Genomic DNA, 17307 nt, shown 5'->3' with positions numbered 1-17307 from the left:
GGATTATAATAAAAGGGCAGGGAGATGCATCCTGCATAGGAGTGTTGGTCAGATCACTGCATGCAATTCCGCCAAGTGATGGTGGGAGTGTTCTAGGTCTGTGGATGGCGCAGGTTTGACATGATAGATATTAGAACAAGGACTACCAGTGGAATGAACATACCTGCAGTTTACATCCAAATTAAAACTTTTACATGTACTATGGTTCGAGGTCCAACTCGGGATGTAATATAAACATGTGAAAAGGAGAAAACCACATGGCCAACTTCAGCAGCTTAAAGCTGAGAAACAATCCTAAAATCCTAAATTCGGCACAAGGGAGAGAGGACAGAGCAGAAGTTCGACCCCAAACATAGCAGACAAAAAGGAGTGATATGTGGGACTTCAGTTTCCCAAGTTTGATGGCTTTGGCTTCATCTTTAGGGCACTTTGGCCAGGCATTTTAAGAACAGGTTTTGTTTTGGCCACTCGCTTCCATCTGCCTCTGTGTTGTATGGGTTCCCAACTGAGCTGCAGAATCAGTCTAGCTAAGTATCAAAATGTGCAGTGCCCAATAACCACTGGTTAGTAATAGACTCTGGGCGAGTATGACATTATGTGCTGTGTAGATCTGTAGAAATGGGGTAGCTAGGGTTTATGCCTGGCTAGTAGCTGGACATTTTTCTCCCAGGTAAGCAAAACATCAGTTTGACCATCGACGAAGTGGCAGAATATCCGGGTGTTGTATGATAAAGTGTTCCATACAACATCTCAGTGTTTTAAACTTGGGAAGGTGAAGGTGGAAAAGGGTTTGGATGGCATTTTACTTGAGGAAGTGACTGATAAAAAGGAGGGCATAGAACCAAAAGGAGGGAACAAACGGAGGGCAGTCGATGAAGACTCTCACCCCAAAACCTTTTGCCATGGATACATGGAGAGCTTGGAGCACATTGGCATCTTCGTTTACTTTTAATTTGTGCTTTCACTTCTTTCTATATTCAATCATCCCCTACTCCCTACTCAGCCATCCTTTTTCCATATCAGACTACACCCCCCCTACAAACGGGAGGAATATAGGAGCTCACACAGCTCTAAGAATCAAAGTACTACTAAGGATTCCAAATCAATAGGAGGTTCATGTGGGGGTCTTGTTAAGCAATGGCTCATGTAGGTGGTATCAAGGGTGCACTTCATGCACCATTAAGTTAAACCGGTAGTCGAGAAGTACAAAGCAAAAGCGCATTGATGTGGAAAACACATGAGTCGCAGCATCAGTGCGCCTTGCCTTCCTTTCACTAAATTAGTTTCCAAAATGTATGAGCTCCAATTCTAGCGTTTGGCTGAAATTGTAGAATAAAAAAGATATGCAATACAGCGACCTAGTTATGCTCATACAGGAAATCCATCATTGGGCAGTGGAAACCAGTTAGCAACTAAAGACTATGTTCAATGGAAGAATTATGAACGGATATAGTAAAACACTTGGAGGAGAAAAAGCAAAGTCTATTTTTCTGTTGGAGAAAGACTAACTCGGGCCTCAATTTGCAGTAGACACTAGCCTTTGGCTAGTGAGACTGGGCTCTTGATTGGTAAAAAGAAAATGAAATTGTGTGCTGGGTGTATGTGGAGAATTGCCTTGCAAGTAGCTTATATTTTTAAATTGTTATTAAGGCTCTAGCTTGCCCTCCATGTTGGGCCTCCAAAAGTAATTACTCAATTAGAATCCGATTAAGTAATTCTGCCGATAGAAGAATGGGTGTTGTCTTACTGACAGGACTGCTTGGGAACCATAATATTTATTCAGCACTGTGAAATCGCCAGGATATACAACTGCTTCCGACATGGAAAGCAAGCCATCTATAACAATGCAAGCCAAAAATAAAAGGCCCTCCTCACTCTGTACCACATTCTGATCTTTATATAGGATGAGACAACTGCATCCTATGTCAGCGGTGGGTGTTTCCACAGTTTTCCCCAACACGCGCATAGTGACACCCCACACTCCCATTGGCCAATGTTTAATATCGGGGATCATCAGCCAGGTCTACTCATGACAAGATGCAAGCTACTCGCCAAGCTGTGCATCGCCCTGCAGCTCAATTCTCAACATGAACACGACGCACCATTTCTTACTTGCCGTGAGTGAATCACTTACTGGTGGCGAGGGCAGATTTTGAGGCTTGGTATTACCCATGGCATGGACACATGTAAGAGCATAAGAAAATGAAATTTTGAAAAATCTGGAGCAGTCCTCCGAATGTCGAATCCCTAACACGAGTGTAGCAGAAATTAAACTCACCAAAGAGCAAAGCCCCAAAAAGATTTGTACTTGTGAACTTTGCTAGGTCAGACTAAGCGGGTTTCACTATTAAATCCATAGATACAAATGGGATACTAAAAGCAGAGCAATTCTCTCAAGATCTTGCGACACGCTAAATCACCGGCAGTCACCGCCAGCTAAAAGGGAGAGAGGGCGCGCCAAGCACATAGTAATTCATGATAAGCAGAGACGTACATGTGGTAGACTGCACAAATTGAAGGAAAAAAAGTGTCCTTGAACTATTTAACGTTCAAGTTCGACCAAACAGACTTGCCCAAATTGAAGGAGCCAACTTCCACATTTTTAGCAACCAAAACTTTCCCTAACATTTCAGGCTTAAAAATTCAAATACACAAATGCACTGCTTAAATATGGCTTGAATCAGGATTGTAATAGAAACTTCCAAAATATTGCGTTAATTATCACCATATGTGCAAATATGATTGCTGTGTAAAACTACGTAAACACAAAATGGCATAAAACAGCCTCTGTGTAACGGTGGGAAAACAAGCTATGAAGCTTGAAACCCAGATCTACCACTGCAGCAACACATTCAGAAAGGCTCGAAGTTACCACCAGAGCTTCACGTAGAACGTCATTGAAATCGGCCGTCGGCATACCACCCTACAGCTCCAATCTCAGCAGGCAACATTTCATAAACTCACCTCTTCCATCTCGTAGGAATCCTGCCTCTGCTGTGCCATCAGGTTAACGACCGATGGGTTCATCATTGGAACACTGGCTTCCTTGTCTGGAGTGGATGTTTGTGGATTTTCCGTTTTTTGCTCGTGACCATTTTCAAGCTCGTTTTCTAGGGGGTCTTTAAAAGAAAGGTCTAGAACAGCGGAGTCTGCAACACTCGTGTCCTCACACATTTTGTTCTCTTGCCTGGTTTGTTTATTCACACAAGATGCATCTAGGCCTGCATTCACTCCATCAACGTCAGCACTTGTTCCATCAGATAGACTGCTAACATTGAGTGCATCCATAATTGGAATATGTCCAGCTTCCTCCTTTACAGTGGCCAAAGAAGGAGAGTCTTTCTTTTTTACATTTTTTTGCAACTTCTGATCAGAATTCATAGTTTCTTCGCTCTCGATTGATGGGGAAGTTGGAGAGCTGCCACTTTCTCCAACTTGCAATCCTCCAAGTAAGTTCAGTTTGGACAAGGTTTTCACAAAACGGTTGCTAGTGGGTGTTCTGTTAAGGGGAGCTGGTGTAGCGGTGTCCTTGCTGACAGAGAAAGATGGGGTGCCAATTGTCTGCAGAGGGGTCCCAGAAACTTGAGAATATAAGGATGAAAAGGCATTGGCCACAGTAGTAAGCACCTCAATCTGGCGGAAACGACCTGGAAAAGCAAAGTAAGGTCACATCAACAGGGCAGTGGACAGCAAAACAATATTTAGAAGAAAACCGATAATGCAGCCAAGTGGGCAGATAGGCAATCACCCGTATGATGCAATTCAAAGAATATACTCAACACCCCTCCCCCCGCAAGACCCCAAAACCCCCAGGTTCCTTGCTACACCATTTGACAATATTGAGATCGATTGTGGGGATTAGTGGCTGGTGGTGAAAGGATTCAGAGAATGGGTTTACAATAGTGGATATGGTTCCCAGTCTAACCCCCCCAAAAACGGATCCCCAATCTGTTGCAGAATTATAAATCGGGGTACTTGAAAAAAGGAGCGTGAATGTGCACTCCCCATGTGTGCTATCGTTGGTCTTTTGCATCCCCTTTTGGGGTCCTGAATTAATTATTCTCAGAGTTCCTAAATACAATGAAGTCAGGCGGTTGTGATCACTGAATGTTTTGATGTTCCCGCTCGTTGGCTCCAGGGCAGGTCCCCTGTTGATCACCACCACACCCTCGGTCAGGTTTCATTACAAGGAGTTAAACAGGGTAAACGCGGACAACATACCATACATTTTACGTGCAACATGTTAGTTTGTTGTTCGTGCTTCCTTTTGTCAGTGAAACTCTAGAACATGTATTTGTAGTGTTTTATGAAAGGTCACATATATAAAACTAGAACATTTGGTTAAAAAATAAAATTAGGTGGAAGGAGGAACCCTAAATAACCGCTAGGACCCATAGCGTAAAAGACATCCAAACCACAGTCCAGAGAGTTTAAAAGAAGCCCTAGACCCATCCACTTGCCCTCAGACGCCATTTCTACATGGATACAGAAAATGCAGAGGATACACTTGGTGGGAGGGTGCACTGGAAGCAATTTCTGAACAAATAAACAGCTTTGGGCTTCAACCAATTATAAAACTGCCCCTAATGTTTCTGTACGGACCAGAAAACAGGAGCAAATGAGGCATTGGGTACAAATGCATCAGCGTCTCGAGTAGCTACTACAGACTTCCGACAGCCCTAGCCAGCATAGTGAATGGTGAGGGGTCATGGCCGTCACAGGACAAACATTTGGAGAAGCGAGGGTTGCTCACAACAGACATAGGAGCCACGATAGGGGCAAAGTGATTGGAGCAAATCTTAATTAACCTTAAGGTAACTTGCCTGGAGCAGTTTGTGTTCCTCTAAATCACAAAACAAACCTGACTCAGAAGGATTGACGGAGGGAAGAATGGTATGGAGCATGGGACATAAGGAGGGGACATAAGGAGTCTACTCTGAAGAGACAGGTCACCCAATACAAGAGGAATCCAAAGGGCCCTGATGGCCACTGTTCAGTTCCAATACTCCATCCTGATTTCCTGCATTTGCTTTCTATCCACCACTCCTGGATGCAGCGCTACTTCGCCACTTGGCTAAATGCGATTTCCCAGGGGCTTCCATGCAATCTTAGCTGGATGTGGCAGTAGCTTATTGATTGATGCTTGTGTAAGTAGGCAACGCCTCTACTGGTTGTCAGCTGCCGCAAACATACCATAATGCCGAACTGGATTATCATAAAGAGATTTTTTAGAAAAACAAGAAAGTGCACGGCCCTTACAGAATGGATAGGATCCAATCACAGCCAAAACCCCTTCCCATGCTATTGAAAAAGTGGAGCACATTAGGCATGCTTCAATACACAGCAGCAAGCGGGAACAGAAGAAAAATGCACTAAGAGCATGGCAGCCTACATGGGAGAGTACAAATGTGCTGCACAGTCTATGCAATGCTTGGATACGGTGGCACGATATAATGGCAACAAAGTTCTACTTTGCAAACAAGCTAGCCAGCAAAGATCAGACCTTTAAATATACCTTGATGCAAAATGACCACACACAATCACTTCTATTGCCTCGTGATGGGCAATGTACAAGATACCTAGAGACACCAAAAAAAAAAAAAAAAAAACACTCCACCTCTCAAAAGTTTCTTCCATCGGAGGACCAGATCTCCAAACAGCTCCGCTGTATTTCCTCCTATTCTGCCTTCCGCACTTCTCTAAAATCCCATCTCCTCCATTCACCTCCCTGACACCTTTTGCTACCTCTCTCATTTCGGTCTTTTCTATATCCTACACCTCCTACCGCTTCTCTCACTGTTGCCCTTCACCACATCACTCATGTAAATTGTTCCTTATACTGTTTTCGGTTACTTGATTCATAGGCTATGCAATGCTTGTTGTATTCTGCGTTGTCCTTTTGTGAAGCGCTTTGGCGTAAAGCGCTATATAAAATGTAATAAATACAATAGAAATACTCAATTGTGAAGGCCATCTAGAATCTTGGGTTCAGTATGCCCAACTGCACGGATTAATCTCCCCAATATAAGAACTGCTGTACTGGAGACTGAAAGCACGCAAGGGTGAAGAGAGGGAAAAGCCAATCCTTGAGAATTCTTTACCAGTCAGATCACCGTATTTGGATCAGATTGAAATCTTTGATCAATGATTCTCTGGAGACCAGTGTGCAGACTGATGAACCAGTGCAGTCTAAAAAAGGCACACAGGGCTCATCTCTCCTGAGGAGGCTGGATGGTGCAGGGACAACTTTGCTTGATGGATCTTTTCAGAGGGTAAACTAATAATCACCCACAGTTCGCTCTCCAAGGCATGAAGCGGATGGTTCAGGAAGGGTGCAGGGGCTGAGCTACCAAGAGTTCGACAAGTTCAACTGCAGCCTGCCGTCAATCATTCGGCCAGGCCACTTAGGCTGGAGTAAAGGTTACAGCACACCAAAGGCGTATATTTTCACAAAAGGCGTGCGTGTGCGTGCAGACACACACTTTGCAGTTTTTTCACGTTAATCCACAATTCACGCCATCTGTAGCACCCTGTCCCTTATAAACACTGTTCGGAATGTCATCTGCAAAGGTGTGAAAGTCTTAGCTTTTTATAAATAAAAATGCAGCCCAGTCTGCTAATCACACCCGTATTTCGATTGCTCCATGACAAAATCCTAGTGCACCGAGGTGTCCTTCTGTGATCATCTGACATCTCCTGCTACTGCCCTGCAGCTGACGCATGGCAGGCAAAGATGGGTTTTTAATCATCTGCACCTCAGATTCAAAACATATTTGAGCACTTTAGTCATCTTGATGCCACATGAAACTATAAATATAAACCATGTCTGAATAAAATATTGAAGCTACTGGGGTCACACCATTATACAGCAACAGAATGTCCATGCTGTTCGTGCCAGCTTGGTGACCAGTGCTTCAGCACTGGGCTAGTGAATAGCAGACTGCCCAACGGTGTCTCCACAACAACCACGTGGGGCCGTGCCCAGGAAGCTACCCTGGATTCCCCCAACAAAGGAGATCTCACCCGCTCCCCTCATCCCATAGGGTTCTAACCTCTCTCCCTGGCTGTTTAACCAGTATCTGGCACTTCTCGCCCACCGCATCGCTGCTCTCTGCCCCAACTTTCAGTGCTATGCGGATGATAACCAGCTCATTTTCAGGCCATCCTCGGCCTCTTCTCCTTCCCTCATCGCGGACTGTCTTTCTGCTATCCAGGAGTGGTGTGCCGCCAACGACCTCTGACTTAATGCCAGTAAGACCGAGATTCTACTCATCGGCACACCCACTCCCTCCTTCCCTGCAGCTCTCTGGCCGGCCTCTCTTGGCTCTCTTCCTGCTCCTACCTGCAAGGCAAAAATCCTCAGGGTCATCTTCGACTCCAAACTCTCCTTCTCTCCTCACATTTCTGACGTTTCTAAGAAGTCACACTACCAGCTGCACCTCCTCAGAGGTATCCTTCCTTTCCCCTCCTTCCCCCAGAAGCTCACTGTCTCCAGAGCCCTGGTTCTCTCGGAGCTGGACTACTTTAACAGCCTCTATCTAAATCTGCCTGCCTTTACTCTCCGCCTTCTGCAACTCATCCAGAACAGGACTGCGAGATTTGTCCTTGGCCTCAAGCCCAGGGACCGTATCCCTCCAGGACTGAAATCGCTACACTGGCTCCCTGTGGCTGCGAGGATTAAGTTCAAAACCCTCTGCATTGTCCACAAGGCCTTCTGGGGCTCTTCCCCCTCCAACTCCCTCAGGGTCAGCCGCTTCTCCAAGCAACGAGTTGGGGGGGGGGGAAGATATCTCTCCGCAGAAGGGGCCTCCCTCTGGAACAGCCTTCCTGCCTCCCTGAAACTTGAGGAGAACCATCTACGGTTCCGGAAGCACCTCAAAACCTTCCTCTTTGCTTCTGCTTTCTCTCTCCCTCTCCCCTGCTAAATCACTGAAACTGTACTGAATCAGCAACTGGGCCACTCACCAATCTCGCTCCTTGGCCCAGCCACTCTCCCCTGCACTGCCTTCCTGGCAACCCCTGCACTGCGGGACTGCCTCTGTATCCCTACAGCCCCCCTTTCCCAGCACTTGTCTGCACTTATCTTGCACTTGCCACCAGTTGGCCCTTATTATTTATCTTGTTCATTACTAACCCTGTACTGCACTTTCCCCCTCTCCCCTCTCCCTTCCCCCTTGCACTTTTCCCGTCCCCCCTACCCATGCACTTGCGCGATCTGAATGACACCTGGCCTAGTAGGATCGTTGTCTTTCTCCCCTTGTATCCCCCCCTCCCTGCCTCGTCACGCCTTGAAACACTTGTGTATAGGCGTGTTACAAAGGCCATATCATATCTTAGAGCACAGGAACCCTCAATGGGAGGTCCCTTGGAAACCAGTGCTTTAAGGACAAGCCTGACATAATAAAGCCACACCCGGCTGCTAATCACTGAAGTCCTTTTGAAGTAGGGAGATGTAGGAATGGGGCATACATGTAGCCAGAGAAGAGATGCATGCCGAAAGAGAGGGGGAGGGGTTACACCATCTTTATTTCTGCTTGGGCTCACTAAGCCTCCTGCCATTCACACTACCTGCAGACCGAGTACTCTGAATAGAGTGGCAAAGCATTAGAAGGCAAATTACTCATTTGCCGTATTATACAGTTACAGTAAACTTTTTATACTAGACCTTTTCAGAAAACCGGCCTGTGATAAAACCTACAATTGGTCAAAATAAAGAAAAGAAATAAAACTATCAAGCTTAAAGAAGGACACAATCTTCATCCAGCAGGCAAGCGCTCACTACAGTACTTCAATTCTGTCAATCTATTTTTGCAGGAAGCAATCAAATGGCCAAAATATCATCATGCCAGAATGGCCAAGATGTTGTCAATCTTTTTCCATGAAGTAGTAAGGTATACAATACAAGCATCATCACAGCCACCCATGAAAAAGTTCCAAAGTTCTTTGGCCACGATACTCCCCTCCAGGCCTAATGACCTCAAGCTTCAGGAGTAAAGGACAATCAGTCAAAAGATATTTGGTGGACTCCAGTTGTATCTCGATGAACAATCGGCAATGTCCATCATTCCTTTGGGATTGTTTGCCATGTTGCAATTAAAGGGACTTTACAACATTCAATTTAATTTTAAAATAATCCCAGACCAAGGAATTGGCCAGAAAAATGTATGCAACTCGGAAATTCCTCCCGGGACTAGATATACTCTAAACTAGGTCTAGTAGCCACGTTAATAATCAGTTGTTCCCTGCCCTGCCAATACAAGATGGCCTTCCTAGTGTTACTATACTGGCCCAGGGACATTGCAGGAGGCAAACTAAGCCCCTCATCAGCAATCAGCCTAATGTTCACAATACAACAGGACATGAAACTAGCTCTAGACAATAACACACCAGGCGTCAACCTGTTCAGCGAATCGCCAGGAGCATTTACAAGCTTCCAGTACGTAACAATGGCACACAAATGAACTCTAACATAGATTGGTACAATAGTGAATTCCAGGTAAATCATTTCCATGGCTGTGTGGGGAGGTAATCTCAGTAGTCTCTAAAATCACTATCTCCAGTTTGGTCAACTTTGTCATGATCGTAAAAGCAGAAACCTCTGCACAACAGACAAATTGGTAATATTTTGGCTTGGTACAATTTAGAGAGCTCCAACAGAATAACTCCTGCTCCTATGGGCGAAAGAGCCAATGGTACCTGCTATCCGACAAATCTTGGTCTTAATGCGTTCTAGGTGTATGAGACCTCGCAACCTAGAGTCCAAATTGATTCCCAGATATTTACCTCCCCCATCCATATGCCAATTGATACTTTTCACCTTCTTATTCAAGGGACTAAAGATCATGATTTTAGTTTTGGCAATGTTCCCTTTTAGCGAGTTTGGATCCGAATATGAAGGCAAATGACACTTGTTAAAAGCCCTGGAGTGGACGTCTAACAGGTTTGCTTTGGAGCAATCCGATGTAGGATTTTGCCTCTATATGGGCAGAAAATCCTGTCCTTAGTACATTCCTTTTTCACAGGAACCCCTTTGGGAACAGTCTACTCCAATGGCCACTGTCGGAGGTCAAGAAAGAAGGCTGCAAAGAAGCACACCATGGGCATATTTGGGCTGACACTACTGTGGACAAGGCCTCTTCAATTGAGGCAATGGTAACCAGAAACCTGCTTACTGGTGGTGGCAAAGACCCGCAAGTGTGCTGCAACAACCCTTTGTTGCTAGCAAGCATGAAGCCCCCACCAGCCCAAAGACCCGGAGTTGGGTCTCTACCAGCAACCAAGGAAGCGACCCCTGGCTCTCTCTGCATCCCGGAAATGCCTCGACTCAGATTGGAGCCCATTAAATTCTGTTCCAGCTGCTGCATGGAACCACTAGGGTCTTCTATGAAATCTATGAAAAACTGCCTCTGGGTTTTGCTGAACACCAAAGCTCAGTCTTTGCATCCGAGACCCATAGAGTCTAGCACCCCAACACTGCCACCAATTAACCAATTTCTTCCAAGACAATGCAGTACCCCGACCCGACCCGACATTGAGCAGGCTAAGAACACTGGCCAAAGGCCACTCACCACTTCCAAACAAGACGCCCAGTGAGATTCCAAAAAGCCTGGCTTAAACACAGAAGAATACCGAACACAAGAACATAAGAAGAGGTCTTGCCAGCCCCCCCACCTCCACCCGGTTTGCCTTAAAGGATCCTCATGACTTAAGCCTCCTCCTCCTCCCTTTTAAAACAGTTACAAACTGCTGCTTATCACTTAATTACCTGCAACCCTATCGTCACCAAATGTGCCCATTAAAGTCTGCATTCTCAGTATTTTCTAGCATCGGTGGGTAACTTTAGTGTTTTTAATTAATTATTCACATTTGTTAGTTTTTTTTTTTAGTTCCTATTTTATAGAATCTTCGTTGGGCATTTCTTTATTTTGATACCAGTGCACTAAACTACCAAAACAGTCAAAGGAGGTACACCTGTCGGGATGGACTTGTTCGATCTTTATAGTTTTGATTACTGCTGGTTTAGTATTACTGCAGGGTTGAGTAGGTCGTTTTCACATTACTCATCCCTGCACTCCAGCAGTCCTTTCATCACAAATGCCATTCAGTATATAGAGCATTCTCTAGTTCCTCATGAAATGCCCACATGCAGAACTTGGTCAGACACAGTCACCTCCAGCCCCCTTACAATAATATTTGGCAGGGACGATACAAATCCGACAACAGGAACAGCTAATCGCAGGTACCTCATGATTGAAAGACCAGCATTTGCCCACTAGGAATTTTTCCCCCTTAACCAACACAGTCGACTGAACCTATCTTAAATTCAGCATTTTCCATATTCTTGACAGCACTCATAAGATTACACACTATGGTTGTAAACCTGGCCCAACAGACTACTTAGAAAAGCTGGTCATGGACGAGGAATAGGGTTGGGCTTGGACCCTGAACAGGGCTCAGCTGGGTGGTGCAAGGGACGGATTGGTGGGTGGGGAGATAACTTCTGAACACTGGTGATAAATGGGACAAGTTAAAGCATGTAGATTCCCAAAATGTATAGTCAAGATAGAGGGCGACCCCATGGAACGGCGCAGCACTGCCGATTGGGCAGAGCCTGCTTTGGTGCTAAGAGGTAACAGCTACAGAACTACTGGTGAGCTTTAGAGGTGAACAGCAATGGAAAAGACTTTGAAATACACACAAAACAGAGACTGGCAATATCTGCTAAGGAGAAGATGTCGCACTCAAACTATCCTAACAGACCAAGGAGAAACTCCAATACAAGCGAGAAACTGCCTCAAAAATTAAAGAACGACATCGAGACCTAGGCTGTTGTATGACTAGTGTTTGACGAAGGGAAATGTTACCAGTTATTTAAGTGCTTGTCCTTTTCGCTCCAACAGATGGATAAGCAAGCCTCACCTTTTGTGGTTGCAAGAGTTAAAGGCAGCTTTTCTTCTACCAGATAAATTAGGCTCAAGGCCAGGATTATGCGTACACTGTCAGACTACTTTTAACATATGCATCTACCCCCATTCGAGCTGGGGGTAGATCACCATCTTTGGCTGGGGCCTCCCTCTGGAACAGCCTCCCTGCGAATCTAAAACTTTAGGTGAACCATCTCAGGTTCCGGAAGCACCTCAAGACCTTCCTCTTTGCTTCTGCCTTCGCTCCTCCTCTCCCCTGCTGATCTGCTCTCTTGGCACTGTGCACCTGGCCAGCCTCTGTCCCCTGGGCCCCTGCTCACCATGCCACCCTCCTGCACTGCCTCCAGGCCACTCTTTGCACAGGGGACTCGATCTGTACACATACAGCCCCCCACCCCATTTTTCTTCTTTTTCTGCACTTATCAGACTTACCCAGGGTGCAGCCTTAAACACAGCACTTGCCACTCGCTGGCTGCACTACCACGGTTCATTGCCTCCATTTTCTATTTATTATTATTTATCTGCTCTCCTCTGCTCTGCACTTTCCACTCTCCCCCTTCCATGCACTTTTTTTCTCTTTTCCCTTTCCCATGCACTTGCGCGTTCTCAATGTCACTGGGCCTAGTAAGATCGTTGTTGTGTTGTATTGTGTTCTCCCCTGTTCCCCTCCCTTGCCTAGTCGCGCTCGGAAAGACTTGTGTTCGAGCGTGATGCAAATAAAATATATCATGCATCATTAGGCATATGGGCAATTTAACCCTAGTAAGTGAAAAGCGGTTGATCCACCCCAAAGGTTAACCTTTCAAGGCCCAGTTCAAGTCATACCCACACAACAATGACATTTTGACAGGAGTACCCTACTAAAAACCTAAAACAAAATTGGGGACCAGGGATTCCTTTAAGATGCACAAGCTCTTATAACCCCACAAAAGTCCCGGGCAGAGGTCAAAACATCAGAATTTAACATGCTTTATGCTTGACTTCTCCTGCTTCCAAGTGCTGTAAATATAGCAGTTCCTATTAACCAATTTAAGGCAACTGAAGGAACTAATCTGAGCTATAAACTCGTCAGCCAGAGTCTGGTACACTGTGGGTGTACTAAGCATTACAAGAGGCTCTGGGCAACCGGGATTGCCCAAATTTGAAAAATAAGTGGTTTTCAGTGTTTCACTCCCCAGCAGAACATGGCTATGGAATTAGCCCTACACGCCAAGGGGTACTGCAGTGAATTCAGCAGGTAACAAGCGGTTTAGTCAACTACGGGATTAGGGCAGCAACTGAATGAACAGAGCACAGGGCACCAGCCAACACAAAGAAAGGTATGAAAGTAAAAGTAGAGATAACGGTGTCCTTGCGTTTTAACTTCTGCTGCAGCTGGGACAAAGCAAAAACACTGCAAAGTATTGAAAGGGGAAAGACTGAAGAAAGATCAGTGGCCTACCAGAGTCAAAGCAATTGCACATTTAGGCTTTTCCTAAGGGCAAGGGGAGGGCGGACTCAAAAGGGGCATCAGTACGGACAGCTCTCCACCCAGCAGATCGCCAATATACAAGACAATAGCGAAGGGGGTGAACGCTTGGAGACATGCAATACATTTAGTCTAAGAAAGCAGGCCTATGGTCTCAGGCAGAGATCGGTGCATTTTCCATTGAACCAAGGCCACTAAATGGCAGGTTGCAAATTAACTGGAAAGAACATATGTTTAAGGTAGTTAGAGACTCATAGGAGGGCGTCTGTAGCAATCCAATTGCTTTTGCCCAGTTTCCTCAGAGTGTCCTGGCTTTCACATCCCTACATTAAAGCGTTGCATGGCTACACTGGCGGGGTATGCCTACAAATGCAGGAGCTAGATAAGGAGGCCAACAATAACCACAATGGGTGCCTTCAGGCTACCGTGACATCACTGCCTTAAGAGAAATGACATCAGGATTGTTAATATAAGAGTAACCCACCAGCAACTATGGATACATTCCAGGGCAAGCTAGTTTTCACAGGATTGCCAATTTTTGTGTGGGTTGCTTCGGTGTCCAGTCAAAGTATCGAAATAAAAGGATCGAATAACTTTTTTTGGAATCCAAAAGGATCGGAAAAAAAAGGGTTGAATGCTTTATTTATATTTTTTTTAGTTTTGTATGTAAAAAAAGTTTTTTTTAAAGAGACAACGGGGAGTGGGGGGGCACCCCCACAAAAAAAATAAATCAAATCGACCCTTTTGTTTTCGAATATTTGACCTAGAACCAGTTGCTTCAACACAGGGAACACAATGCTGGGCCACAAGTGGTAGTGCAGGTAAGTGTTGCACTCCCAACTAGTCGTTTGCTAGTTTGGCAAGAAAGAAATGGTGCCCTGTGTGTGTGTAGAATTGAAGTGGCAAGTGTCTTTATAGCTGTATAGTTAACAACCCCCTCCCCCCCCCCAACAGCTCTTTCAGTGTGGGCTCGTCCAGGAGAGTCAGCCCCCAAAAACACGAATGCAAGAAAGAGGGCAAAGGCAAAGCCAGTGAACAGAGCCAGCATGAGAACCAGAGCATTAAGGTGATGCATGGAACCCCCACCACCAGCAGATCATCTGTGGATATTTGCAAGTCAAATATATATTCTCTCCTTCACTACCAAAGGTTAGTAGAATTTACCAATGGGTTTTATTTCTGAACTGTGTTCATCAAGGCTCCGTCTTGGGCACTTTTCTTCCTTTATACTTCTCCTCCTATATTTTCATTTTTTGCAATATCATTTGTATGTGGACAACACTCCACCTGTTCTGTCCTTTTCCTATTTTTCACCCTCTATCCATGACAATCTTACTTCCTGCCTTCTAGCTATTAAATCATGGATGTCTGACCATTTTCTTGTTTTTAAGGCAGCCAAAACCAAAGTTTTTTCCCCCACTACTACTATTCCCCCCTCCCACATACCTAGTCTCTTTTCCTCCTTTACTCCCTAGCTCTAGCACTACTCGAAACCTTGGCCTCTACCTTGATACCGATTTATCTTTGTCTCATCACATTCCATGGTCTCCGGCTCCTATAGTTATCTTTAACATCCATAAAGCTCAGCCCTTTCCGACATTTGTTGTTGCTAAACCTTTGATCAACTCACTTATTTTCTTGCGCCTATTCTATTCCACTTTTTGGCCTTCCTGTTTCTCACTTAGCTCCCTCTAAAATCTGTATTCAATCCTTCCATTCGTCTTGCTCCTCACGATTCCATGTCAGTGTCCAAGTCTTCTCTTGGCTGGCTCCCTTTTCATTCACACCTTAAATTCAATTTCCTCTGTATGGTCTTTAAAACTCTATGGCCTTCACCTTCCTATCGTGTTTCTTGTCTCCCCGCTCATTCACTCCGTTCTCAGTCTCAATTTTTCTTACCAGTTCCCCGCCAGTGTGTGCTCAATCACGATTTTGTTCCTTTACTTCGATTGCTAGACTCTACTGGAATGCTCCCCCTCTTCATTCCATTACCTCTTACTCTTTATTTCGCACTTCCCTTAAGAGTCATCTCACTACCGATGCAACCTAATTTTAATGTACGTTAAGTGTGTTCTGTACGGTGCTTTGGAGTAAAGCACTATATAAAAATGACAAATACAAATATTTGCACCCTTCCAACATAGTAAGGTGGGGGACAGACACCATGAGAATGTCGGCAAAAGGAATGGTTACGAAATAAGAAAAGTGTGTCCTGGTCAGGAGTAAAACACAGGCCTAATTACAGAGGAATACTCTAATCAAAGGCCAGCCTTGATCAAATAGGAGGGAGATTATTCACAAAGCACTCAAAAGGAATGGAGACATGGGAGGGTTGTCGTACGATCAAGAGTTCAGGCAAAATAAATTGAGTTACAGCCAAAGATGTCATGGAACCTAAAGGACCAAGAGCCTTGGTGCGAATTTATGAGGGCAAGGAACAGTAAAACAGGGACACTGCTAACCAGTAGCAAGAAGCCACAACACAAGTTTATCTGATTTTGAGTCTGTAGCTTTCAGTGAGGAGCAGAGCGATCTCGGCTATTCCATTTAAAGCTGCCACAGCACCTCCAGGGAAAGGGAGGCTTGGGGGTTGAAGGGAAGATGGACAGAACTGGACGAATGATGGGGCAGCGACCAAATAGTAAGCAAGATTCATACTGCAAGGGCCCACCTTCCCTAAACCTACAAACATTGAGCCACAACCATTCAATATCCCAAAAAAATCCATGAGCGGGAGGGCCCATTGTTTTATGGTTCAGGATTCCATATCTGGCCACTCACTTCAAAAGGAGCGACCGAAACTTGAAATCTGCCAAAGTACCCAATAATTCTGGAGAAAAAAAAGGGTCCGCGGTTAGAGCCCCTTTCAGCTCTCCACCATTTGCCAACTTGAACATATGACCCTTATACAGTTGTACCAAAGGAGGAACGGGGGGGAGAAGGGAGAAAGAGTACAGGCTAATCTACCACGCGTCCGACAGTCGAGGTGACAGTCGAGGTGACTTAATGACTGGTTGGATGAGGAGCCTTGTTTAGTGCTCCACACAATGAAGCAGTGGAACTGATAAGGAGGGTTGGGAAGGGTGCCACTGTGATGAACGCACATAACTAATCTGCATTAAGGTTGCTCCCAGTTCATCCAGAGTTTCCATTTGCAAGGTTTCCAATTCATGGGGACATTAATTGACAGCTGTATGCCCATGAGGGGTTCAATGCAATGTGTTTCTTTTGAGAAATTTGTTTTTGGAGTAAGTTGGCCAGGAAAAGGAACCTCAGTGAAGAAAAATGTATTACTTTGACGATTTCCCCTATATGCGTAGAAAGGGCTAAAATTAATGCCAAGATACCCAGGCGGTCTACAGCAGCTGTGCTCTTGGTTTTCCCTAACTCCCAAAAGGTCCAACAGAAGTTTTGACCTTCTTGGGTACTGAAGCAAAATCTCCCATCAGACAAAGTTCCAGCACTCAGGTGGTGGCGAGGAGAAATCATTCAGGGACTCCTAGGCAAACTCAGTTTTGCAGCTTGTGTTATTGTATTAGGTCAGGTTTTGTATGCTTGTTGGCACAGGCCACATCTGGCACTACAGAGAAGCAGCCCCTCAGCCGTCTGAGATTTGGACTAAAAAGACACACAAATAAATAGAACAACAACAAAAGAAACCTGAGGTTAGGTTCATGCAATTTGCACGCTCTTCTAATCAAGTGATTGCCAGAAGTCTGCCAATAGCAGTTTGGGAGTTTATCTTCTTGGCAAGGGGCCAGGATAAATCTACGCCATGTCAAGCCATCTAGGAGCAATGGCTATTATGCAAAATTGTATTGGGGGTTGGATCCTACAAAGAAATGTACCATTAGACCAGCGGTTAAGGCGCGGGTCAGGAAGGCATCCAGAACAATGGATTGCAGGCCCTCCATT

The 17307-nt window shown here is 45.2% G+C and overlaps 1 protein-coding gene across 1 annotated transcript in view; it reads right to left on the bottom strand.

The window, feature by feature from the left end:
- Window positions 1–17307, bottom strand: part of ITPRID2 (ITPR interacting domain containing 2) — a 289925-nt gene that overhangs the window by 235841 nt on the left and 36777 nt on the right. The window contains exon 8 of the mRNA XM_069616077.1: window positions 2965–3647. Within this exon, the coding sequence (XP_069472178.1) occupies window positions 2965–3647 (683 nt within the window). The remainder of the gene's footprint in view (window positions 1–2964; window positions 3648–17307) is intronic.

The sequence above is a fragment of the Ambystoma mexicanum genome, chromosome 9 (genome assembly GCF_040938575.1).
Source record: "Ambystoma mexicanum isolate Mex_15411 chromosome 9, UKY_AmexF1_1, whole genome shotgun sequence".
In the NCBI taxonomy this organism is placed as follows: domain Eukaryota; kingdom Metazoa; phylum Chordata; class Amphibia; order Caudata; family Ambystomatidae; genus Ambystoma; species Ambystoma mexicanum.
This window is presented reverse-complemented; position numbering and strand designations above follow the sequence as displayed.